We start from the raw sequence: 19,644 nt of genomic DNA on the forward strand, positions 1-19,644 counted from the left end.
TACAAACATCTCAAAGATGCTCAGACATAATACATACCTCTCTGGGAACCTGCAGAAAAAGGAGAAGAAAAAAAAATTATTTACAGATTCAATGCTCTACCATAATCCAGAGAAAGCATGTAGATAAGAAGATAATGTATTCATCTTTGTATTGCATCTGTTTAAAGGGTCTGCTACTTTTCCAGAAAGAGTTCTACTCTTGTCCATGGGATGTGCCTCGTATTGCATTCAAGTGAACAGGTCCAAACTGCAATACCAAATACTGCATAGGGACTGCGGTAGCATATTTCTAAAAAAAAGCTTAATTTTTTTTTTCTAAGCCCTTTAATTGTACATTCCTATTTCTATTAAGATCACAGATGCTTAACAGTCTATGAATGATTCTGATAGCTATGTAGCAATTTCAAAAGCACAGTCAACTGCAGTACAACTACAATCACTTGCTTTCCCTTTTTTCTCAATTGGTCACTATTTTACTTACAGCTAGTGTTCTACCTAAAAATTCTTACATGCTCTGTATAGAAATTAATCCTATAGAAATTGTTTCCCACCAATTGCTAAACAAGTAAAGTACCTCATAAACTGCGAAGCCAATGGTCTCCATATCCTTCCCAAATCGCCTCTCCTTCCTGCGATTCTTCTGCATTAGGGCTAGAAGAAAAGAGCAGCCTTTTTCTGAGCCGTAGTCATCATCGTCATCTTCTTCATCTAGTTTGATTTTAAACTGCGGATTGATCCAGAAGGTTGCTGTACAACAAAAAGGCATAAAAAATTATTCTAACAATCCATCAGGATTCTGTTAGGTAGCACCAAGTTTTGCTAAGTCTTTACTAAATATAAAGTTTCATAGCAGAAAGGCACACTAAAATAAAACTATGATACAGTTTCCCCCTTTACAGTTTTTACTCAACTTTTAAAACAAGATAACAGTTTTTTGTATATTTTTCATTTCTACAATTTTAATTGTACCATATTGTTTTTTTTTGTCTGCTCTATGTAGAGTATAACCTTGCCTATCCAGACACGTACTTAGTGGTCTGAAAGTTGGGGAAGACTTCTGTTGCTTTTCCGCTACTAGAGTCGATAGTGGGTCACATAGGATATAGACGTTTTGGGGGTACTGGTTGCTCAAGAAGCAAGCAGTGTATGGCATCTCCAGACACTGGTGTCAAATCTGGTTATTTATCTGGAGGAAATGTTTAGCTAAACTTTGGCTAAGGGTGCTTTTACACGAACGATCTGTCAGGCAACAGATGCCCGACAGGTCGTCCCAGTGATAATCACTCCTGTGCTTTTACATAGAAACAAGCATGGCTGACTGAATGGAGGTGAAACGGGATCATTCCGTCCCGTCCGCCTCCGTTCACAGTAAGTAGGCATGTAAGAATGACTGTTTGCTTACATAGAATGATCCATTATTTCATGTAAATGCATGCACCAACTGAATGATGAATGAGAACTCATTCACTTCTCGTTTGTCTTTCAGTTTCTGAACGATAGATTCTTGTTGGATCACTGGAATCCGATGGATTAATCGTTCCGTGTAAAACCCCCTTAGTGACCCTCGACTTAGGTTGCACAGCCTTTATCAGGAGATCAATACTGACCAACTTTTTAAACACAATGGAGGACTCTAATTCTGGCAAACCACTGTTCACACCACGGGGTTTGGCCAATAAGTTAATGTCTTACTAAAAGATTTCTTGCTTTGAACAATATAAAGGAGTTATCCAGTTTAACTGTGTATATCTGTAAGGAATGATGTAGTTGATTACACTTCTCTATAGAGTTGAAAGAGAAAAAAGATATACTGAAGTCTGGGGCAATAGGCCCTATGGATATATTTGGGGTACGGCAGTCTGAAGACACCCAGAAGTCTACTGGACTTTAGCACACTTAGAGTAAGTTGCCACAGTTTTTTTTTATGTTCCCTCTTTATCTCTGATTCAACTGAAATGATAGCTGAACGCTTCAGCTCCACGTAACACAAATTCAGAACTGCAGAGAATTTTATCTAAAAATATGGTATGCTCCAAAGGTTGCTATACTGCAGCGAAAACTGTTGGCATAGGGGCACACAGACCAACACTGGTCTGTACTACAGATCTGCATTGCAGTATGATGTACTGTACTTTTGTAGGACTCGTCGCACCATGATTGGTGAATGTGGTAGTATATCATGTATTATATCATTTTATTAGCCGATTCCCATTTATGTAATTTCCTAATATATTCTTTAGAATGGTTCCAAGGTGAAACTTCACTTTAATGGACGGCACAGCAGTTTGGAAAAATCCCAAATCAGAATAAGGCTGCATTCCCACGAACGTATATCGGCTCGGTTTTAACGCCGAGCCGATATACGTCGTCCGCATCTACAGGAAGGGGGGGGGGGGAGGATGGAAGAGCCAGGAGCAGGAACTGAGCTCCCGCCCCCTCTCTGCCTCCTTTCCACCCCTCTGCACTATTTGCAATGAAAGGAGGTGGGACGGGGGCGGGGCTAAGTGGTGAGAATTAGCCCCGCCCTCGTTCCGCCTCTCCCCATTGCAAATAGTGCAGAGGGGCGGAGAGGAGGCAGAGAGAGGGCAGGAGCTCAGTTCCTGCTCCTGGCTCTTCCATCCTCCCACCCCCCTGCAGATGAGGATGACGTATATCGGCTCAGCGTGAAAACTGAGCCGATATACGTTCGTGGGAATGCAGCCTCATAGTGTATCTTCCCATTTTATAAGCTCCAATATGTGTAGAATTCTGCATAGACAAACTACCGTATATTCCAGAACACACGATTATATTTACCAGGGTAGTTTCTGCACCCGCCGGCCGTGCTCCCTTTCCTCCAATTTCCACTGTAAAGGGTTGTGTTCCACTTGCGGTATCTGCGTGCTGTTAAGGCATCGGGAGTGAGATTACAAATCTCAAGGCGAGAGAATTCACGAAGGTAATCTTGGAAAGACATCCTGTTGACAAGGAATTAAAAATGATATATGGAGACAGAAAAAGTTATGTTTAAGAGATCTAAAATTCCGAAAAGGAAATAACGACATACTTGGCAAACTAAGATAATTACATTCATGGTAAAAGACTTTACTTAATCTCAAAAGTGGACTTTAAAAAGGCATCTCCAGTGAAAATACATATTTTCCAGTTCCCATATTTAGGAACATTGTTGGATCCTATTGGTCGGGTTTCACATCTACGTTGGAACCTTCGATCGGAGGTTCCGCCACAGATCCGCCTCAGAATACCGGAAGAGAAAGTGCTGCATGCACTTCGGCTGTAGGGATTTCCCTTTCCTGCTCCCCAAATGGGGAAGGAAAGTAGAACCCACCCTTATTTGCATATTACAGCATTATAATTTGGGCCACAGTTAGTAAAACTTTATCAAACGTATATTAAGTGTGAGTACTGCAACCAGATTACAGTTTATACGAGAGTTACTATAATTACTGCAAAAGTGTCAGCTAGTCACAAATATCTTCTTCACTGCAGCTTCCAGATGCGAATATAAACTGCCTTGAGTTCTTAGGATCCTTCCTTTGCCTGTATGTGCAGAACTCCATAAACCATGTCCTTGGAAGACCCGAACATATATTCCAGCCTCCTGCCCAGAAGTCTTAGTAGTGAAGAGCCCATCTGAAATGGATACTAATCACTATAATTAGGCCATTTAGTGGCCAAGTTTGGCCTTTGAAAGTGAATGGATGTTCAGTAGTAAATACAGAGCCACTTACCATGGAAGAGGACTCCATAACCATAGCCCCATTCCAGGTCTTAAAAAGGTAGCATAAGCCAGAACCTAGTATGAATTAGATATCTGATCTACTGCGGTGGGTATATATTTTGGGTGTCTATAGTTTCTATATACAAGTTATACTTGCATGTAAAGTTAATGCCAAATTTCAAGCAAAATGTGCCAGTTAAAAGGCAGCATTTGTATATTCTGGATCACCAGGCACTTCTACACCAAAACAATAACATGGAATCATTCTTCACTAGAGGAAACAGGACGTTGTATATGAAACCAGGGGCTAGAAACATCGCACTGTTGTCTGATATTTTATGACAAGTTTGCATTTTTCTTCAGACCAAAAACATGACTCAACATGAATTGTCGATTCAGAATTGGCAAACCAAGACAGCTGCATGGATCAATGGTCTCAAACAATAGCCTATGTCTGTCAGTTGCAGTTTCTCAACAGCTGGAGAGTCACAGGTTGGAGGCCACTAACATAAATGATATCCTGTATCAGAATGACTTACTACAGTTGTCAGGGTGGCAATAGACATTAGATCTTACAAATCTCAGTAGGACCTGCCAATCACCTAATGTGTGCCAGAGCTTCCCAACTACCTCAATGGAGGCAAGGATTCGGTAGTTAGACTTCAACTGTGATTCTTTTGTTCTTGGGAGATAAGCCACTGCCAGAGTAGTCCATCAGCGACTTTCACCCCTCCCTACATTCACATACATGATTGGCCCGAGCTGAGCATGCATGTGTATGGTGTCAAGCAAGATAGCGGTGGGTCAACAGCTACATGAAACGTATGGATAGCCTTAGAAGCTTGTGTTCTTGCTGTAGACCAAAATGTTTTAGTCCTTACTCACCAAAATTCACCATCCTCCATTTTATTTCTCAGTTCATCTCTCTCTGAAGGATCCACATTATTCCACTCATTGGAGCTAGAACAATACAAGATATTTGCAGTTTATGTCTTTTGTGAAAAAGTGTTTTACTATATGAAGCGTAAAGATTTATTCTGTTTCTTACTTATCGCTCCATGGTCCCGTCCACTCTACCTCTCCCCATGGGTTCCTCATCCGAATTAGCTTTGTTCTCTGACCTCTATAGTTTACCTAAGACAAAAAGGAGGAGGTTGGATTTATCTTACTGATAATTATTAGGTTGGACTGAATTTAACGATCAGCTAGCAGTGCCTGAAAAATGCATTATGGGCACACATTTAGACGCACTGATTATCGCTAAAATGATCGGTGATTAGCGATTTTTTTTAGTGATCATTGGCTGGTGTAAATGGGCCTTTAGCGCCCTTTTATATAGAAGGATTATTGTTCAAGTAATAACTGGATTATGTGAAACTGAATTGTTCAGTGTATACACAGACTACGACTGAACGAACGATAATTAATTCGTCATTCATTTAAAACAGGCATAAAAATGGAATGACTGTCAGCCTTTGTAAACAGGCAGTCATTCATGTATGAACAACTGCCTGTTTACTCTGAATGGAAGGGTGTGGCCGAAAAGATCAACATGCTCCGCCTCCATTCAGTGACCGATTATCATTCCTGTAGAAAAGCACAGTCATTCCGTTCAAAACCACCCTTAAGGCTTTTTCACACGAACATAGGCGTTTTTATCTGCGCACAAATCCGTTCAGATGGCCATGGCCCGGCACATATACACCAAGCCCGAGATACCGTCACGCTGCTAAACTCCCTCCCACCTCTCTTCTCTGGCAGCTGTCATTGGCTTCCACAGGAGTCTATGCAGCAACCAACGTATTCCAGTGGGGAAGACAGTTCCTGGACTATCTTTCCTAGCCGGCATAAAAGCACCTGGCTGACCGTGAGCTTTAACATGGTGGAAAAATAAATAAATAAATTTTAAAAAAATTTACAAAAATCGCCCATCTGATCTGATGCATTGGAATCTAATGCATCATATGGTAGAGTATATCGGCCAGCCATTGGAACAGCGGCTGATATACGCTTGCATGAATAAAGCCTTAGGGGTTGTTTCACACAGGCATCAGCGTTTTTACCTTTGCCCACCGGCGACGTAAAAATGTGTGAACGGGCGCACAAATCTGTCATTTGTGCACCCGTTCAGATGGCCGGGCGAAGTATAGACGGCCCGGAGCATTTGTGCGCCCGTTCAGATGGCCCGGTGCATATACGCCGAGCCCGCAATGCTGTAGCTCTGCTAAACTGCCTTCCCCCTCTCCACCCCCTCGCCATCTCTCGGCAAGGGGAGGAGACGGAACGAGAGCTAGTAAGCTAAGCTCTCGCCCCCTGTTGGCAGCCAGCAATGGGAAGGGGCAGGTCGGGAGCTTAGCAAATAGCTTCCACCCCCTCCCATCGCAAATAGCCAGCAAGGGCCGGAGGGGAGGAGATGGGGTAGGGAGAAGGGGTGGGGAGGGTTAGCAGTCACGCTGCTAAACTCCCTTTCACCTCCCTTCTCCAGCAGCTGTCATTGGCTCCCATAGGAGTCTACGCAGCTGCCCATGTATTACAGTCAGAAGGATAGTTCCAAGACTATCTGGGCCAGCCTGGCGCTTTTATGCGGCGGTAAATCACCGATCTGATCTGATGCATTGGAAACGTTATGAAAACGGTGGCCGATATACGCTCGTGTGAATAAGACTTATGTTGATTTCCCGTGGGCGTATTGACGTGTAATTGTGTGCACAAAATTGGTGCGTGCAACATGCAGAGAACAGAACCCATTGATTTACATAATAATAATCTTCACTTGTATAGCGCCAACTTATTCCGCAGCGCTACATTTAGCATTTGCATTACGGTTTTCTGCATATTTTTGCACCAAAGGTCTGCATAGAAGTCAATGAGGGAGCGCAAATGCATGTGCAATACACAAGGATATGCGTGAAACACTGAGTAATTGCGATGGAAAAAACACACGTCTGGAAGTAATTAGCCATTTCAATTGATGCGGTTGTTTGCGTGGACAAGTAAACATGCCTTGCGGGGGAAAAAAAAAGTACAATAAAATATCCCGATATGCGCGCAATAAAGCATTGTTCATTCTGCAAAATCACAGTACTCAGGCGCGTGCAAATGCGCCGGCCTTAGACCTTGGCTGTTATGCAACTATGGTAGGATCTTCAACAAACCACATTTTGCAAAAGTTTCTTCACATTAGTCCTTTCCATCCTTAAAAGAAGCTCATCAGAAATGTAGAGGATCATATATGGTGGATAAACCTGCCTTCTTCTTAAAAGATACTGGAACGGATTTATTAACCCGGGTGGATGAATTTCTAAATTAATTGCGCCAGACTGTTTGGCATATCTTGTATTTGTCAGATGTATTATAGTTTACATAAAAGCTATAGCAATTGCAACATTTGGCTAGCTTCTCTAGCTTTAGGCTATCTTTAGTTAAAGAGAACCAGTCACCGGTTCATGCTGTCCTAACGACAAGCGGCATGAAGTCAGGACAGGCATAAATATGGCAGATATGCATGCTTTATTCGAATACTCTGCAGCGTTGCAGAAAAAAAAAAAAAAGACATACCATACATACTTTAAAAAGCCGCCAGGGAACAGGGATTGAATCATGGGAGCAGCTCCCCACCCACATCGACCAGATTAACAGGTCTCTCTCTGTACACAAACAGGGAAAGACCTGTCAATCCAGCTAATCCTGGTGAAGAGCTGCACCTGTGGCTCCAGGCAGCTTTTTAAAAAGTATATTTTTTTCTAAAATATCTGCTTTTTCGGAAATGCTGCAACATGTCTGCAATATCCAGACTTGTGCTGACTTCACGCTGCCTGTGGTTCAGGTAGCAAGAATTTAGTTCAGAATCCCTTTAAGGCTGCATGCACATGGGCAGATTTTTGCTGCAGAATCTGGAGTGTTCGAACCTTTGGGTTCCACAGCAAATACTGCCCATAGCATGCTATGGAAAAGTGATTTTTCATGCACACGAGTGGAAACCAATTGCAGTTTCCGCTCGCGGAGGAAAACACGCAGCATGCACCATTTTCCTGTGGTGTTTGCTCGGACGGGTTCCATTGAAGTCAATGGAAGCAGTCAGACCCGTGGCCCATCCGCAATTCACATTGAGGATGGGCTGCGGATTCCGAGGAAAAAGTTGGAGTTAAAAAAAAAAAAAATCTGTACTGTGCACGTCAGACAGCGACACATGTGGACCATCCGCAGTACAGATGAAGTGAACCAAAAGCAGGTATGGGTGGACGCTGCTGCTGCTGCCAGGGCTGGATTCCACATATGGAATCCGACCTGCCTGTGTGCATGCGGACGAAGTTAGTAATAAATCTGCTCCATTGTAATAGACGATATGAGTTTTCCTGATCCCAGTCGCATCGCTACATAAATTCTTCTCCATTCCCATTTGCCGACAGGTTATGGCAATCTCAGCAAGGTGCCAGCTTCCGGATGTGCTGCTAATACACTTTCTTCTGCATGGGGTGTATGTCTGTCCTCCGTATTACTGTAAACTTATCCACTTAATTGCCCATTTCTGACAAATCGGTTGAAGATGAAGAAAACTAATTGTTTATAAAACTTTATAAAATCAGTCCTAAATACACCCAAAAATCCTTGAATCGGTGGGTAATCTGGTCTTGCCTCTAAAAGTTTATAAAGCCTTCAAGAGGCATTCTTGGCACGCTGCACTAAATTTGGTACTCAATGGTTAAAGGGGTTTTCCAGGACTGAAATACTGATGACTTATCCTCAGAGTAAATTATTAATATGAGATCGCCAGGGCTCTACAACCCCGGAACCCCACTGATCAGCTGTGTGAAGAGGCGGTGGTGCTCAGGTGATCGCTGCGGCCCCTTCTCTGGCTAGTAAGCGTCCATATCGTGTCGCCTGTGTGGAAGCAGCCTAAAGCATATTGACCTCTCTGCAGTTGATAAGTGAGCAAAATGTGAGATCTATTGTTAAATTCTTTTCACAACTGGTAGTATGTTAAACATACATTTTGTGTGCGTCAGTCACATATATTTACCTCCTTGGCTCCAGTAACAGAATACGCATGGCCTTTGACCAGCTTCTTGAACGTTATGGCTTCCATATCATGTGCGCTAGTGATCTATGAATAAGAAGCAAAACAATCTGTGAAAATTCCAATTACTTCAAATTGAATGAAACAAGACAGAAAAAATGAATCAGGTTTTGTAAGTGAATACTTTGAGGACTTTCTTTGCATAGAAACGATGGCAGTGGCCCTCTGCAGATGTACAGCGAGCTTGAAGATGGGCAAGTGTCATCTCCAAGGGCATCAGATAAATGCCCACGTCTGACCTCCTTAAACCTAGTTTTGAGCAGCCATTAACAATTAACTATTGCTGAGACATATGTATATACCCTTGGCCCATAAAACACATCTGGTTGGATGTAATACATGATGTCGGCAGCACTTGGGTGATAAAGATCATCTTTTTCTCACCACAAAGTCATGTGACAGATCTAGTATACAGATCTATTTCTGATCACTATCATATCCGTCTGTAGAGCTGGATGATGTATATGTAATACTCGTCTGCAATAACACAAGGAATGAATCAAAGGCTGGAAAATGTAAAAAAAAAATTGTGTGTCTATAGGTAGCAAAGAAAATCTCTATATCTATGAGAACAAAGGCACCATTGCTAAAATGGACATGCATCAAACATGAAGGAAATCTATTCCTACTTTATTGACATCTACATTGTGGTGAGGGTGTATAACGGAAACCACAATACTCTGCTGAACCCATCACATGACGAACTGCATAGACTTTACAGACTCCAATAAGGAGTCCAGCATTTTCACGAGAAGATTAGTGCTGCATGCCATTTTTCTCATGAAAACAACGGACTCTGTGATGGAGGCTCCTAACGAAGCAGATGTGCATTCGCAGCGGTGGCAATCACTGCCCCGAGGAGCAGTCAAACAGCACCATTTTTGTACCACTTTGGCCATTAGTAATACGGACCTGAAGCTATAATATGTTACTCTTACACAGAGGGCAGCATATTCAGATGACAGATTAATTAACCTGACAATTATGGGCTTTGTGTGGTGCTGAATGTGAAGGCAGCAGAATGCAGTCCTAAGCTCTCACTCATGACCTGAAGGTTGCATGTTCAATTCCCACATGGTTCAGATAGCCGACTCAAGGTTGCCTCAGCCTTCCATCCTTCAGAGGTTGGTAAAATGAGTACCCAGCTCAAATTACCTGAAAGCACTGTAGAATAAGTTGTCCTAGTATATTGTGTTAGACAGGAATGCATGGAGAACATTAATCCATGGAGTGACCGAGAGGTTGGATGTGACTGAACAGATAATCATCATCATCTTGTGTCAATGTTTGTTGTTATCCCCTGATGAGCCCTTTGTCTACTATACTGGTGAAACACGTTTGCAAATTAATAGGAGACCCAAATGCCCAAAGGGAAATCTAAAGGTCTCCCATCTAGGGACTTTTATTCTGAGTGGCCTTTGTCAAGGCAGTAACCACACTTTTTGTGATACAGGGTGTACTAGACTATGGGGAATAAGTGGGTTTGAGTCTGTACTTCCTCCTCTTTTTCATATACCAGCAATTTTCATGACGAGAGCCGTCAGAATACTGAAACATCAGATGAATCAAGCATATCCGAATATATGACATCATTCATTTATTCTTTTTTGCTTTATCCTCTGGTTTGGCTCAGTCATGTTTATGTTGCTTTATGGTAATTAGATTATGTAGCCTTTTGCAACTTTTGGTTTGATATCACATGGTGACATTTGGCTAGCATCTTAGGCAAGATATTAATTACAGTGGTACCCTTATTTTAATTATCCTTATAAAAGCTATGTTTTAACTTTATAACCTTTCACCCATTCCATCTTTGTATGTTGGACTGCTGGAGAAGTTATCGAATTGGGGAATACCTGAGATTCCAGACAGCAACAGGGAAGCATCAGTTGTGTGGAGTTAATTCCCACCGCCAGAGAAACAAGTCCATCAGCCAGTTTCACATGGTAGGCAAGTATGCCAGCAGAAAGAGAACGGAATAAACGTAACCCTTTCATTTCCAGTGATGGACCTCATCTGACATTGAGATTTCCCTGCATAGCTCCCATGCCGGACGAGGTCAGACAGACAGGTTTCTAACACGATGCAGAAGAGAGGTCCAATATTGGAGTTCTCTTCTGCATATGTATATTACGGTATGCAGAGGAGAGAAGTCAGACATTCAACCTCTCTTATGCACAGTGTAATATACATATATGATATACATAGTACATGTATAATATACATACGATAATATACATATTAACTCATGTTTAATTTTCAAAAAATTGCAAAAAAATATCATCATGACTGGTCATTCTTATGTGTTTCTGTTGAATAATTCCAAGGAATAAAAAGTGCTTTCCCACCCAAAATAAATAGGAGCTGGGGAGTGTGCAGGTGGCAGGGAAATTGGACTGAAAAGGGTTAATATTGTAAAATGTCCATAGATTATGAGGCAGGAACAATCCTAGTGTTCACTTACATCAATTGAGCAACCCATGAGGGATCCCCTCTCCAATGCCTTTAAGATAATGCCATAAAGGTCTGAAGGAGCCTTCTTCAGCTCATACCACTCAGTAACTCCTCCTGTAAAATCTTCAAATCCTTCAGAAGTGCTCCCACCAGACAGAGCTTCATAACTCCCATTAGCTCTGTAAGAAAAATGTATAATTGTAGCCAATTGTGTGACTATATAATATTACCATTTAAAATGTGTGGGTATGAAAAGCCACCAAAACAGCAAAAAAGTACATCATCCATTAGTCATCAATGGGCATCTTTACACTGTATGTCCATAGTAAGCACTCATACTTAGCGTAGGCCTTCTCAAGCAGTGCACTCCAGAATTCATTCCCAGCAGCTGAATGTACGAAGACAAGTTTTCCATCCTTTACAGGGAGAAAGTCATCCACCACAACGTCTACCCACTCCCCGAACTGCCATAGCTGTAAATACAGAGAAACAGAGATGGTCACTATGTATCCTACTAGTACATAATTCTATAAAATACACAATCGCACAGATCAGAACTACATTTTCAGCATCAAAAACTTAGAACAAACCGGGTCCATCATGAAGTGCCATGTCTTAAAGGGAATGTATCACCTATATTATTTCTAGTTTGTTTTTATTTTCCAGTAGTAGTTTTTTTTTAATTCTGTTTTCTGTAACTTACTATGGGAGCTGCCATCTTGCTGCAGTTAACAGGATTTAGAGATACAGACATGCTTTACAGCAGCCTCATAGGTCATACCCATAATGGACAGGTGGGGGCTAATTGACTTCTAGGGGGGGGCTCTTCTAGGCATGTTCTGTGCCATGTTGAGGTCATAGAACAATAATCGTTGCATCTGCACAAACGCTAAAAAAAAATAAATCGCTGGAGTGTTCGAATTTGAACGATAATCGTTCAGTGTAAACACAGCCAACAATCAAACGATGACCGATCCTTAATATGTTTATCATTCATTACGTGCAAGCATGAAAATCATCATTAGCTCGTTCGCTAATCGTTCAGTCTAAATACCGATCGTTCAGTTGTTCTCATTTACAGGTACAGTAGTTACATGTAATGGTGGATCCAGCGTTATCTTCATACAGGGGTGAATTTCATTGTAATTCTGCCTGTGAGGTTAATGAGATGACTGCTGAAAATTCTCTACAGCAGGGGGTCCCCAACTCCAGTCCTCAGGGACCACGAAAAGGTCATGTTTTCAGGATCTCCTATAGTAAGAACACCTGTGGCAATGGCTGAGGCACCGACAATAATTACATCACCTGTGCAACACTGAGGAAATCCTGAAAACATGACCTGTTGGTGGTCCCCGAGGACTGGAGTTGGGGAACACTGCTCTACAGAACAGGAAGTGTCAGCCTATTCGTGATCAGTGTGGATTTTTACTTTTTTTTTTTTTTTTTTTTAAACAATAACTTTTTAAAGTAGCAATAAAAAAAAATAAACACCCCAAAAATTCTTTAAAAACATACTGAACACAACTTTATTTATACACTAGGTAATTTCCCAATAACACATTCTTTTTAAAGAAAGCAAAGACCAACAAAACCTAATGGAGGTTTCTACCCAAATAGTAAAATCTCACACTGTTCTAAAACTTGTACTCTATGTGATATTTTAATGTATCGAGTGCCCACAAATAGAAAGAGAGACGCCTTCCCTAAGAATTTACATGAAGTTTTATGGAAGGATCATCCTTGGGGAAAACCAGCTACACAATATGATAAGACAACCAATTTTATATACAAAATATGGTGTTTCATATGATCTACCCATAGGAAGTAAACGGAGGGTCCAGATAACCTCTATTGCACTGTGGATTTGTTTAGTTCTCTAGGAGAAAGAGGAAGAAGATCTTGTTCTACTTTTTTAATAACGTTGAGCTACAACAATAGAAGGTTCGATCAGAAACAAGAACCATCAGCTCTTTTTATTCAAAACCAAATGCAGTTATGTAAAGTAATACATTATTTATTTTCTTGTTAACCCCTTAAGGACCAGGTTGTTTTGTACCTAAAAGAACCAGAAATTTTTTATTACTGCCTAATTTTTTTTCTTTCAGCTACTAAAGTTATTTTTGCTGCGTTTTTTTTTTTTGCCTGTGACATACAGGGCTATTTTTTATTATATCTTATTATATCGCTCGAGTATTGTCCCTTAACGAGTATGCTCGCTCATCTTTAATAAGTAATGGTCACAGCTTACCTCCTCCTCCCCCATCCAAAATGAGCTCTGCACAGGTCATAAAACATGCACACAAATATCTCTCATAGAAGTCAATATGGACTTCTCTCCAGACACTAGTTTCCTATATCCATGTGATGGCTCTAAAGCAGATCTCGGAACTGCCGTAACCATCAGGCAAGATAGCTACCCCCATAATGATAAACGGATAATAGAATTTAAAAACAAAAATTAAAAAATTAAAATATTAGCAGAAAAATAATATGTAACAGTTTCAGTTACTAAAAAAAGATCGATTTTTATTCAGGGGTATAGCTATCTATAGGGGGTGCAGAGGTAGCAGTCGCTACCAGGTCCTGGAGCTTTAGGGCAGGGGTCCCCAACTCCAGTCCTCAGGCACCACCAACAGGTCATATTTTCAGGATCTCCTATGGTAAGAACACCTGTGGCAATGTCTGAGGTACTGACCAGAATTACATCACTTGTGCAACACTGAGGAAATCCTGAAAACATGACCTGTTGGTGGTCCCTGAGGACTGGAGTTGGGGAACCCTGCTTTAGGGGACCTAAAGGTCCTTCTATCATGTAAGAAAACACCAGTATTATAAAATGGCACATGGATGGTTGGGGGGCCCTGTTACAAATGATGCATTGGGGTCCCCTACATTTAGCCTCTACCTAATCTTAAGATTCTAGCAAGGTCCCCAGCTGCTGATGTTGCATCAATGGGCTTCTTAAAAGACCCAACGATGTAAAGGAAAGTTGTGGAAGGCCCCCATGCTGAACTTTTGCATCTGGGCCCTCGAGTATTTAGCTACACCTCTGTTTTTATTCATTATTTGGAACAACCATCCGCATCTTTTGATCCTGGAGAACTTTGGGTATAAGAGCTGAAATATATTATTCTTTTACACCACCTGAAATGCTGAGCTATCTGCATCATGTTGCTGTCTACACAGTATATGTATATATTACAACAAGAACAACTAGGTCTATACTGTTCTGATACATAAAGATACAAGTACATTGATCTCATATTTGACCAGCTTTGTATTCTGCACACCCTCCATGCAGGACAATGCTTTGGTCTTTACCCGACTTACCTTCTAGACTCCACCTAACCTCTTTATTATTCCCATTAATCCCTTCTTTGTTTCTCATATATCATACAGATAATTATATTATTTGAACAGGTCACAAACATTAAATTGCTATAGTCAGATCGCACTTAGTGGTGTCTGCCAACAATTTAAAGGGATTGTGCATCTATAAACAATTGATGGCCTTTCCTTAGAATAAGTCATCAATAATAGGTCAGCGGGGACTATTGCCAGGGAACCATGCAGATCAACAGCCTTCAGGGCCTATGCACTCGTGTGGTGAGCAGATTTCTGCAGGAAGTAGACTGTTCCATTCTCACTGCAGTGGCCTGGCTTGGTATTACAGGCCAAGTTTCCATTGAAATGAATAGGAAATATAGAGGCAATACCAAGCCTGGCTATTAGGGCTCTTTCACACGAGCGTATATCGGCTACCGTTTTCACGGTCGGCCGATATATGCTATGATCTTATGCATTAGATTCCAATACATCAGATTACATTGCCGTATTCCAGTGACGTAAAAGCGCCCGGCCAATATAGCGCCGGACGTTTTTAAGTTGGGCCCAAAGGTCCTGGAGCTATCTTTTGGGCGGAAATACATTGGCTGCTGCAGGGGCTCCCATGGGAGCCAATGACAATGGCTAGAGGAGGGAGGTGGGAGGGAATTTAGCAGCATGACTGCTAAACTCCCTCACTCTTCTCTCCTCCCCTCCGGCTGATTGCAACACGAGGGGGCAGGATGCTAACCTCCTGCCCCTTGTCCGCAGCCAGCAATGGGAGGAGGCGAGACGGGGCAGCACTTAGCTCTGCCCCCGTCCTGCCCCCTCCTATTGCAATCAGCCGGAGGGGAGGAGAGAGGAGGGGAGCCGATGAGGGGGAGGGAAGGGGCAACAGCATGGCAGCCTCAGAGTATATGCGCCAGGGCCCATGCCATCTGAATGGGCACACAAACGTTAGATTTGTGCACCTGTTCACGAGTTTTTACACCTCACATCGTAGCATGTATCGTCCGGCCATGAAAACAGTGGCCGATATACGCTTGTGTGAAAGAGCCCTTAAATTGTCTTTTTGCATATTTTCAGAACTCGGATAAGTAGACTTGGAGGTGTTGGGTAGTTAATTGCTTCTTCTTCCTCCACACAGTTAATGGTTTGCTATAATTGCCAGACAAAAAGATCTTATGTATTTTTCTGGTCTTCTAAAAACCTGGACAAAAAGTGTTCATAGGGCAAAACCTGTAAAGTCAATACTGTATACATCTATATGCATAAAAGAAAGACTGAGCTACACTGTCAATAAGCAAATAGAAGAGCTATATTCGGTGAAGTTAAATCACCTTTCTACAGCTCTCTTCGATAGTCAGGGAGGTCCCTCCCATGTCAGGAAAGTGATTCATCTCTGTGTACATGCCATCATGGGAAGGTCGGCAGCTACATCAGCCTTTCCTGTGCTAGCAGTTAAGCTTTGTATCACTCTTCATAGCTTTTTATTGTGTGATCACTTAGTCTTGATTTACCCAAATATGCTCCAAAAGTAATAGCTGCAACACCAACCAACACAATACAGTTATGTGGAGAGAAGAATAAGTGTGTAAAGCAGAATTAGGAGTCAAAATAGTTCGACCCCAACCCTCCTATTGTGTACAAAGAGAGGCAAAAAAGGAAGCACAAACCACTAACATATAAGGGCTCAAACTGCCAGCAATGGAATTGCCAACTACCAAACAATACAGTTTTCCTTAAATAACACAAAGTAAATTACTTGATACATATTTCGTCTTATTTACATTTCTTAACCATTTGTGAGTGGAAGGTTTGGATCCCGGTGGTTATTAGTTACAACTCCCACCCGGATGCATCACAGTATAAGGCTGGGGACTGATGGTACGGGCTAGCTGCTGTTCCTCGGGTGATGTAGTGATATGGTGGGCCCCTTGAGAACAGAGTCCAAGGAATCAGACAGATTGAGGCCGCTTTCACACCTGCGTTGGGGGTTCTGCATCCCTGCACATTTCACATGTATTTACATACGCCCATTGATTTCAGTGAGCTACTATGGTGCGTAATATGCACCAAACAGGATATTCCACATATTTTTTCATGCGATCGCATACTAATGGGTTCTAGTCACTGTATATTTACGCACGATGGGATTTTATGTGTATTTCCGCACATAAAAAGACTGCCGATAGGTAGAAAAATGCAAGGCAACACCCCATTTCAGCCCTTGAATATGCTGGGTATACATGGATCGAAACACACACTCGTATGCTCCTGGAGAATGCACCCTAAGGGCTCATTCCCACGGCCGTATGCGTAAAATGCTGCATTAACCCCTATACCAAGTTCCTTAAAATAGAACCTTTATTAGATATACATTTTAATTCACTCGCTAAAGATTAAAAAGGCTGCCTGATCATTTGACAGATCTCATCCACCATCTGTATCATGAGAAACAACAGACAAAATATACAATTTTTACACTAAAAACATCACTATGACCATTTCAACATATCACACCATAAAGAGTCATATTGTTGGGGTAACACACACTGGTATCTGTACCACAACATGACATCGTTAGATCAAATTCTGTTTTATTTTGCTTCTCAACTTTCAGATAAACGACAGATAACCAATTAAGTCCAAGGTACGATAAAGGCTTCTCGTGGACATTAGGTGCTCTAATGAGAACCTAACATTGCCCATCCTCATTAGACAAATATCAGCTAAACCCGTCAATTACAGCAGGACCAATCAGCTATTTAATGTGGAGTGAAGGAGTCCCGATTCCGCCTCCCATCACATCTGCTGTCGGATTGCAACATGCCAGCTTCTTTGTGCCTACTGGAGACAAGGCACTGCTGGAGGTGCATAGAAACAGCTTATTTCTTCTTTCCATTAAATATGCATGCTCAGCCGAGACTTGTGAGCTGAGATTAGTGTGCAAGTGGGTCGGGAAATTTGGGAGAATAGAACAAGCGCTAAGCCAACAGCTGTTGTAAATGTATCTACAGCTTAAATGGTTACTGACTTGTCAAACATCTTGTGCTTATGAGATTTAGCTACAGTGATTTCCACTTTTGCTATTTTTTATTGCCTTTTTTTCTTTAAGTACCTCCAAAATGCTGCCCATTTAGGGTTCTCTCTTCCTTCTAATTTGCTGTCCTCTGCCTGTTGTCAAGTGGTGCCCATCTCTAGTAACAGAAATATCAAGACAGGCCACAAGAAGTAGGGGAAGGGGATAACTCATGATGCCCATAGAAGTCTGTAGAAAGCAGAGGGGAGAGAAAGCAGTGGCTCGCACAAACTACAGAAAGCAGAATCTCCCTGTGCAAAGATCACAACAGCAGTCTCCGCATACTAGTTCAGAGAGAACTGAGAATTGCGGCCAGCAAACTGTCTAAGGAAGCTGTCAGGGACTGGAGGTGGGGTTTTGGAAGAGATGGGGTTAAAGAAAGGGGACGACCGTGGTAGGGGATAGGGAGGAGTCAAGAAAAGAGGAAGAGGAGGAGTGTGAGAAGAAAGAAGAGAGGAAGAAGGTGCATAGGTGAAGGAAGGGGAGTCAGGCGAGAAAAGGGGTGGGGTAGGGTAAGGTTTGGAAGTTGTCACAGCAGGTAGGCAGAAGGACTTCCCATGTAGGAGGAGCAGGGTGGTTTACAGCCCGACTCCAGCGGGGCTAACGCACGCCTTTGGGGGGTAATGACTTAAAAGGGGTTGAGAAACATGGGAAGGGGTTGGTTATACAAGTTTTAAGTTGTCAAATTGTATAAGGTTTAATAAAGCTGTGGCCATCCCGCTAAAAAGCCAGAAGGAGTTTGAGTTTTTTCTTTGTGGTAGGTAAAGGGAGTAGGGGAGGATAGAATACCACCAGTCTTACAAATGGAGCCTGCAAGGGGGTGGGGTGAGGAACTGGCAAAAAAAATGTAGGATACAAGTCACATAATGGCCAGTTGTTGTTCTATACCTCATGGGGACACGCAGCAGCTTATTCCAAAAAGTTATCTGAAAAGTCAGGTACGCTTTTACAAAAAGAAACGCAAAACGTGGCTGTATAGAGTATGCAACGATTTTGTCGTCTCGCAAGTTCGCAGACTACAAAACATTGCTTGTGTGGAAGAACCCATAGGAAAGCATGGGCTCTACATACATGCGATGTCACACTGTTGCATTGTGACAAAATTGCGTGAAAAAAGTTGCCCTTGTGGATGCAGCCTTACTGATGACATTGCTATGCCAAGTGCCATTACTTCAGTTGTTGCACACTTTCCACAGCATCTGGACCACGTACTTTCAGGAGTACAATGTCCGTTTCAACACCAAAACCCCCACTAAAATCTTCTGCCATGTGTCTATGAAATGTCAAAAATTAACTTAATATGATCAAATAACATAAAACTATATAAGTCAGGGGTCCTAGCTGCCCTTTTAGATCTTATTAGCAACCTGATAGATCCACTTTAAGATCGATCATGACAAAAAAATATCTAGTGTCACGTAAAAATTTGTTGGGGTCACCATCTATACTTATACAAGGTGCTCAATGATTTCAGTGATTTTTTATTTTTTGCACCTTTTGCTTTGATTACCTGTGTTCAAGACATTCTTATTTTAGAATTAGGGAATTATAATGTGTTTAGGACCTCGATCAACTGGTTTCCTAGTAGTTAGGTAAAGTGCAGGAGAATTTTTTTATCTTGCTTGGCATACCCTAGTAAGGTGGAGTTGAAAAGACTGTGATACTAATGGGTGTGATGCTAAAACATAATACCATCACCACTTGACCTCCAGTGACTTTATGTGAGCTCTACATTAAGGCTGAGTTCACACAGGGCGGAATTGCCGTGGAATTTCCGTGTTGAAAGTCCGCACGGCAATTCCGCCCACAGCTCCTAATCGCGGGATCAGCCAGCAAAGTGGACGAAATTTAGCAAAAATCTCGTCCACACACTAGGGCCAATCCGCACATAAACTGACATGCGGCGCGGAATTCAATTCTGTAGCATGTCAATTCTTTTCTCTTTTCTGCAGCAGCCTTTTTCCTCTCTATGGGGAAAAAAAGCCA

General features: G+C 42.0%; 1 protein-coding gene across 2 annotated transcripts in view; it reads right to left on the reverse strand.

Annotated features, from left to right (window-relative positions):
• The window catches only part of CAPN1 (calpain 1), a 72,318-nt gene that overhangs the window by 11,673 nt on the left and 41,001 nt on the right, over positions 1-19,644 (reverse strand). For both annotated transcript variants that reach the window (XM_066582892.1, XM_066582893.1), the window contains 8 exons: positions 11,592-11,725; positions 11,263-11,431; positions 8,742-8,825; positions 4,770-4,855; positions 4,607-4,681; positions 2,797-2,957; positions 575-747; positions 38-49 (listed from right to left, as the gene is read on the reverse strand). In XM_066582892.1, coding sequence (XP_066438989.1) covers positions 38-49; positions 575-747; positions 2,797-2,957; positions 4,607-4,681; positions 4,770-4,855; positions 8,742-8,825; positions 11,263-11,431; positions 11,592-11,725 — 894 coding nt within the window. The remainder of the gene's footprint in view (positions 1-37; positions 50-574; positions 748-2,796; positions 2,958-4,606; positions 4,682-4,769; positions 4,856-8,741; positions 8,826-11,262; positions 11,432-11,591; positions 11,726-19,644) is intronic.

Source organism: Eleutherodactylus coqui, chromosome 11 (genome assembly GCF_035609145.1).
Source record: "Eleutherodactylus coqui strain aEleCoq1 chromosome 11, aEleCoq1.hap1, whole genome shotgun sequence".
Classification (NCBI taxonomy): Eukaryota; Metazoa; Chordata; class Amphibia; order Anura; family Eleutherodactylidae; genus Eleutherodactylus; species Eleutherodactylus coqui.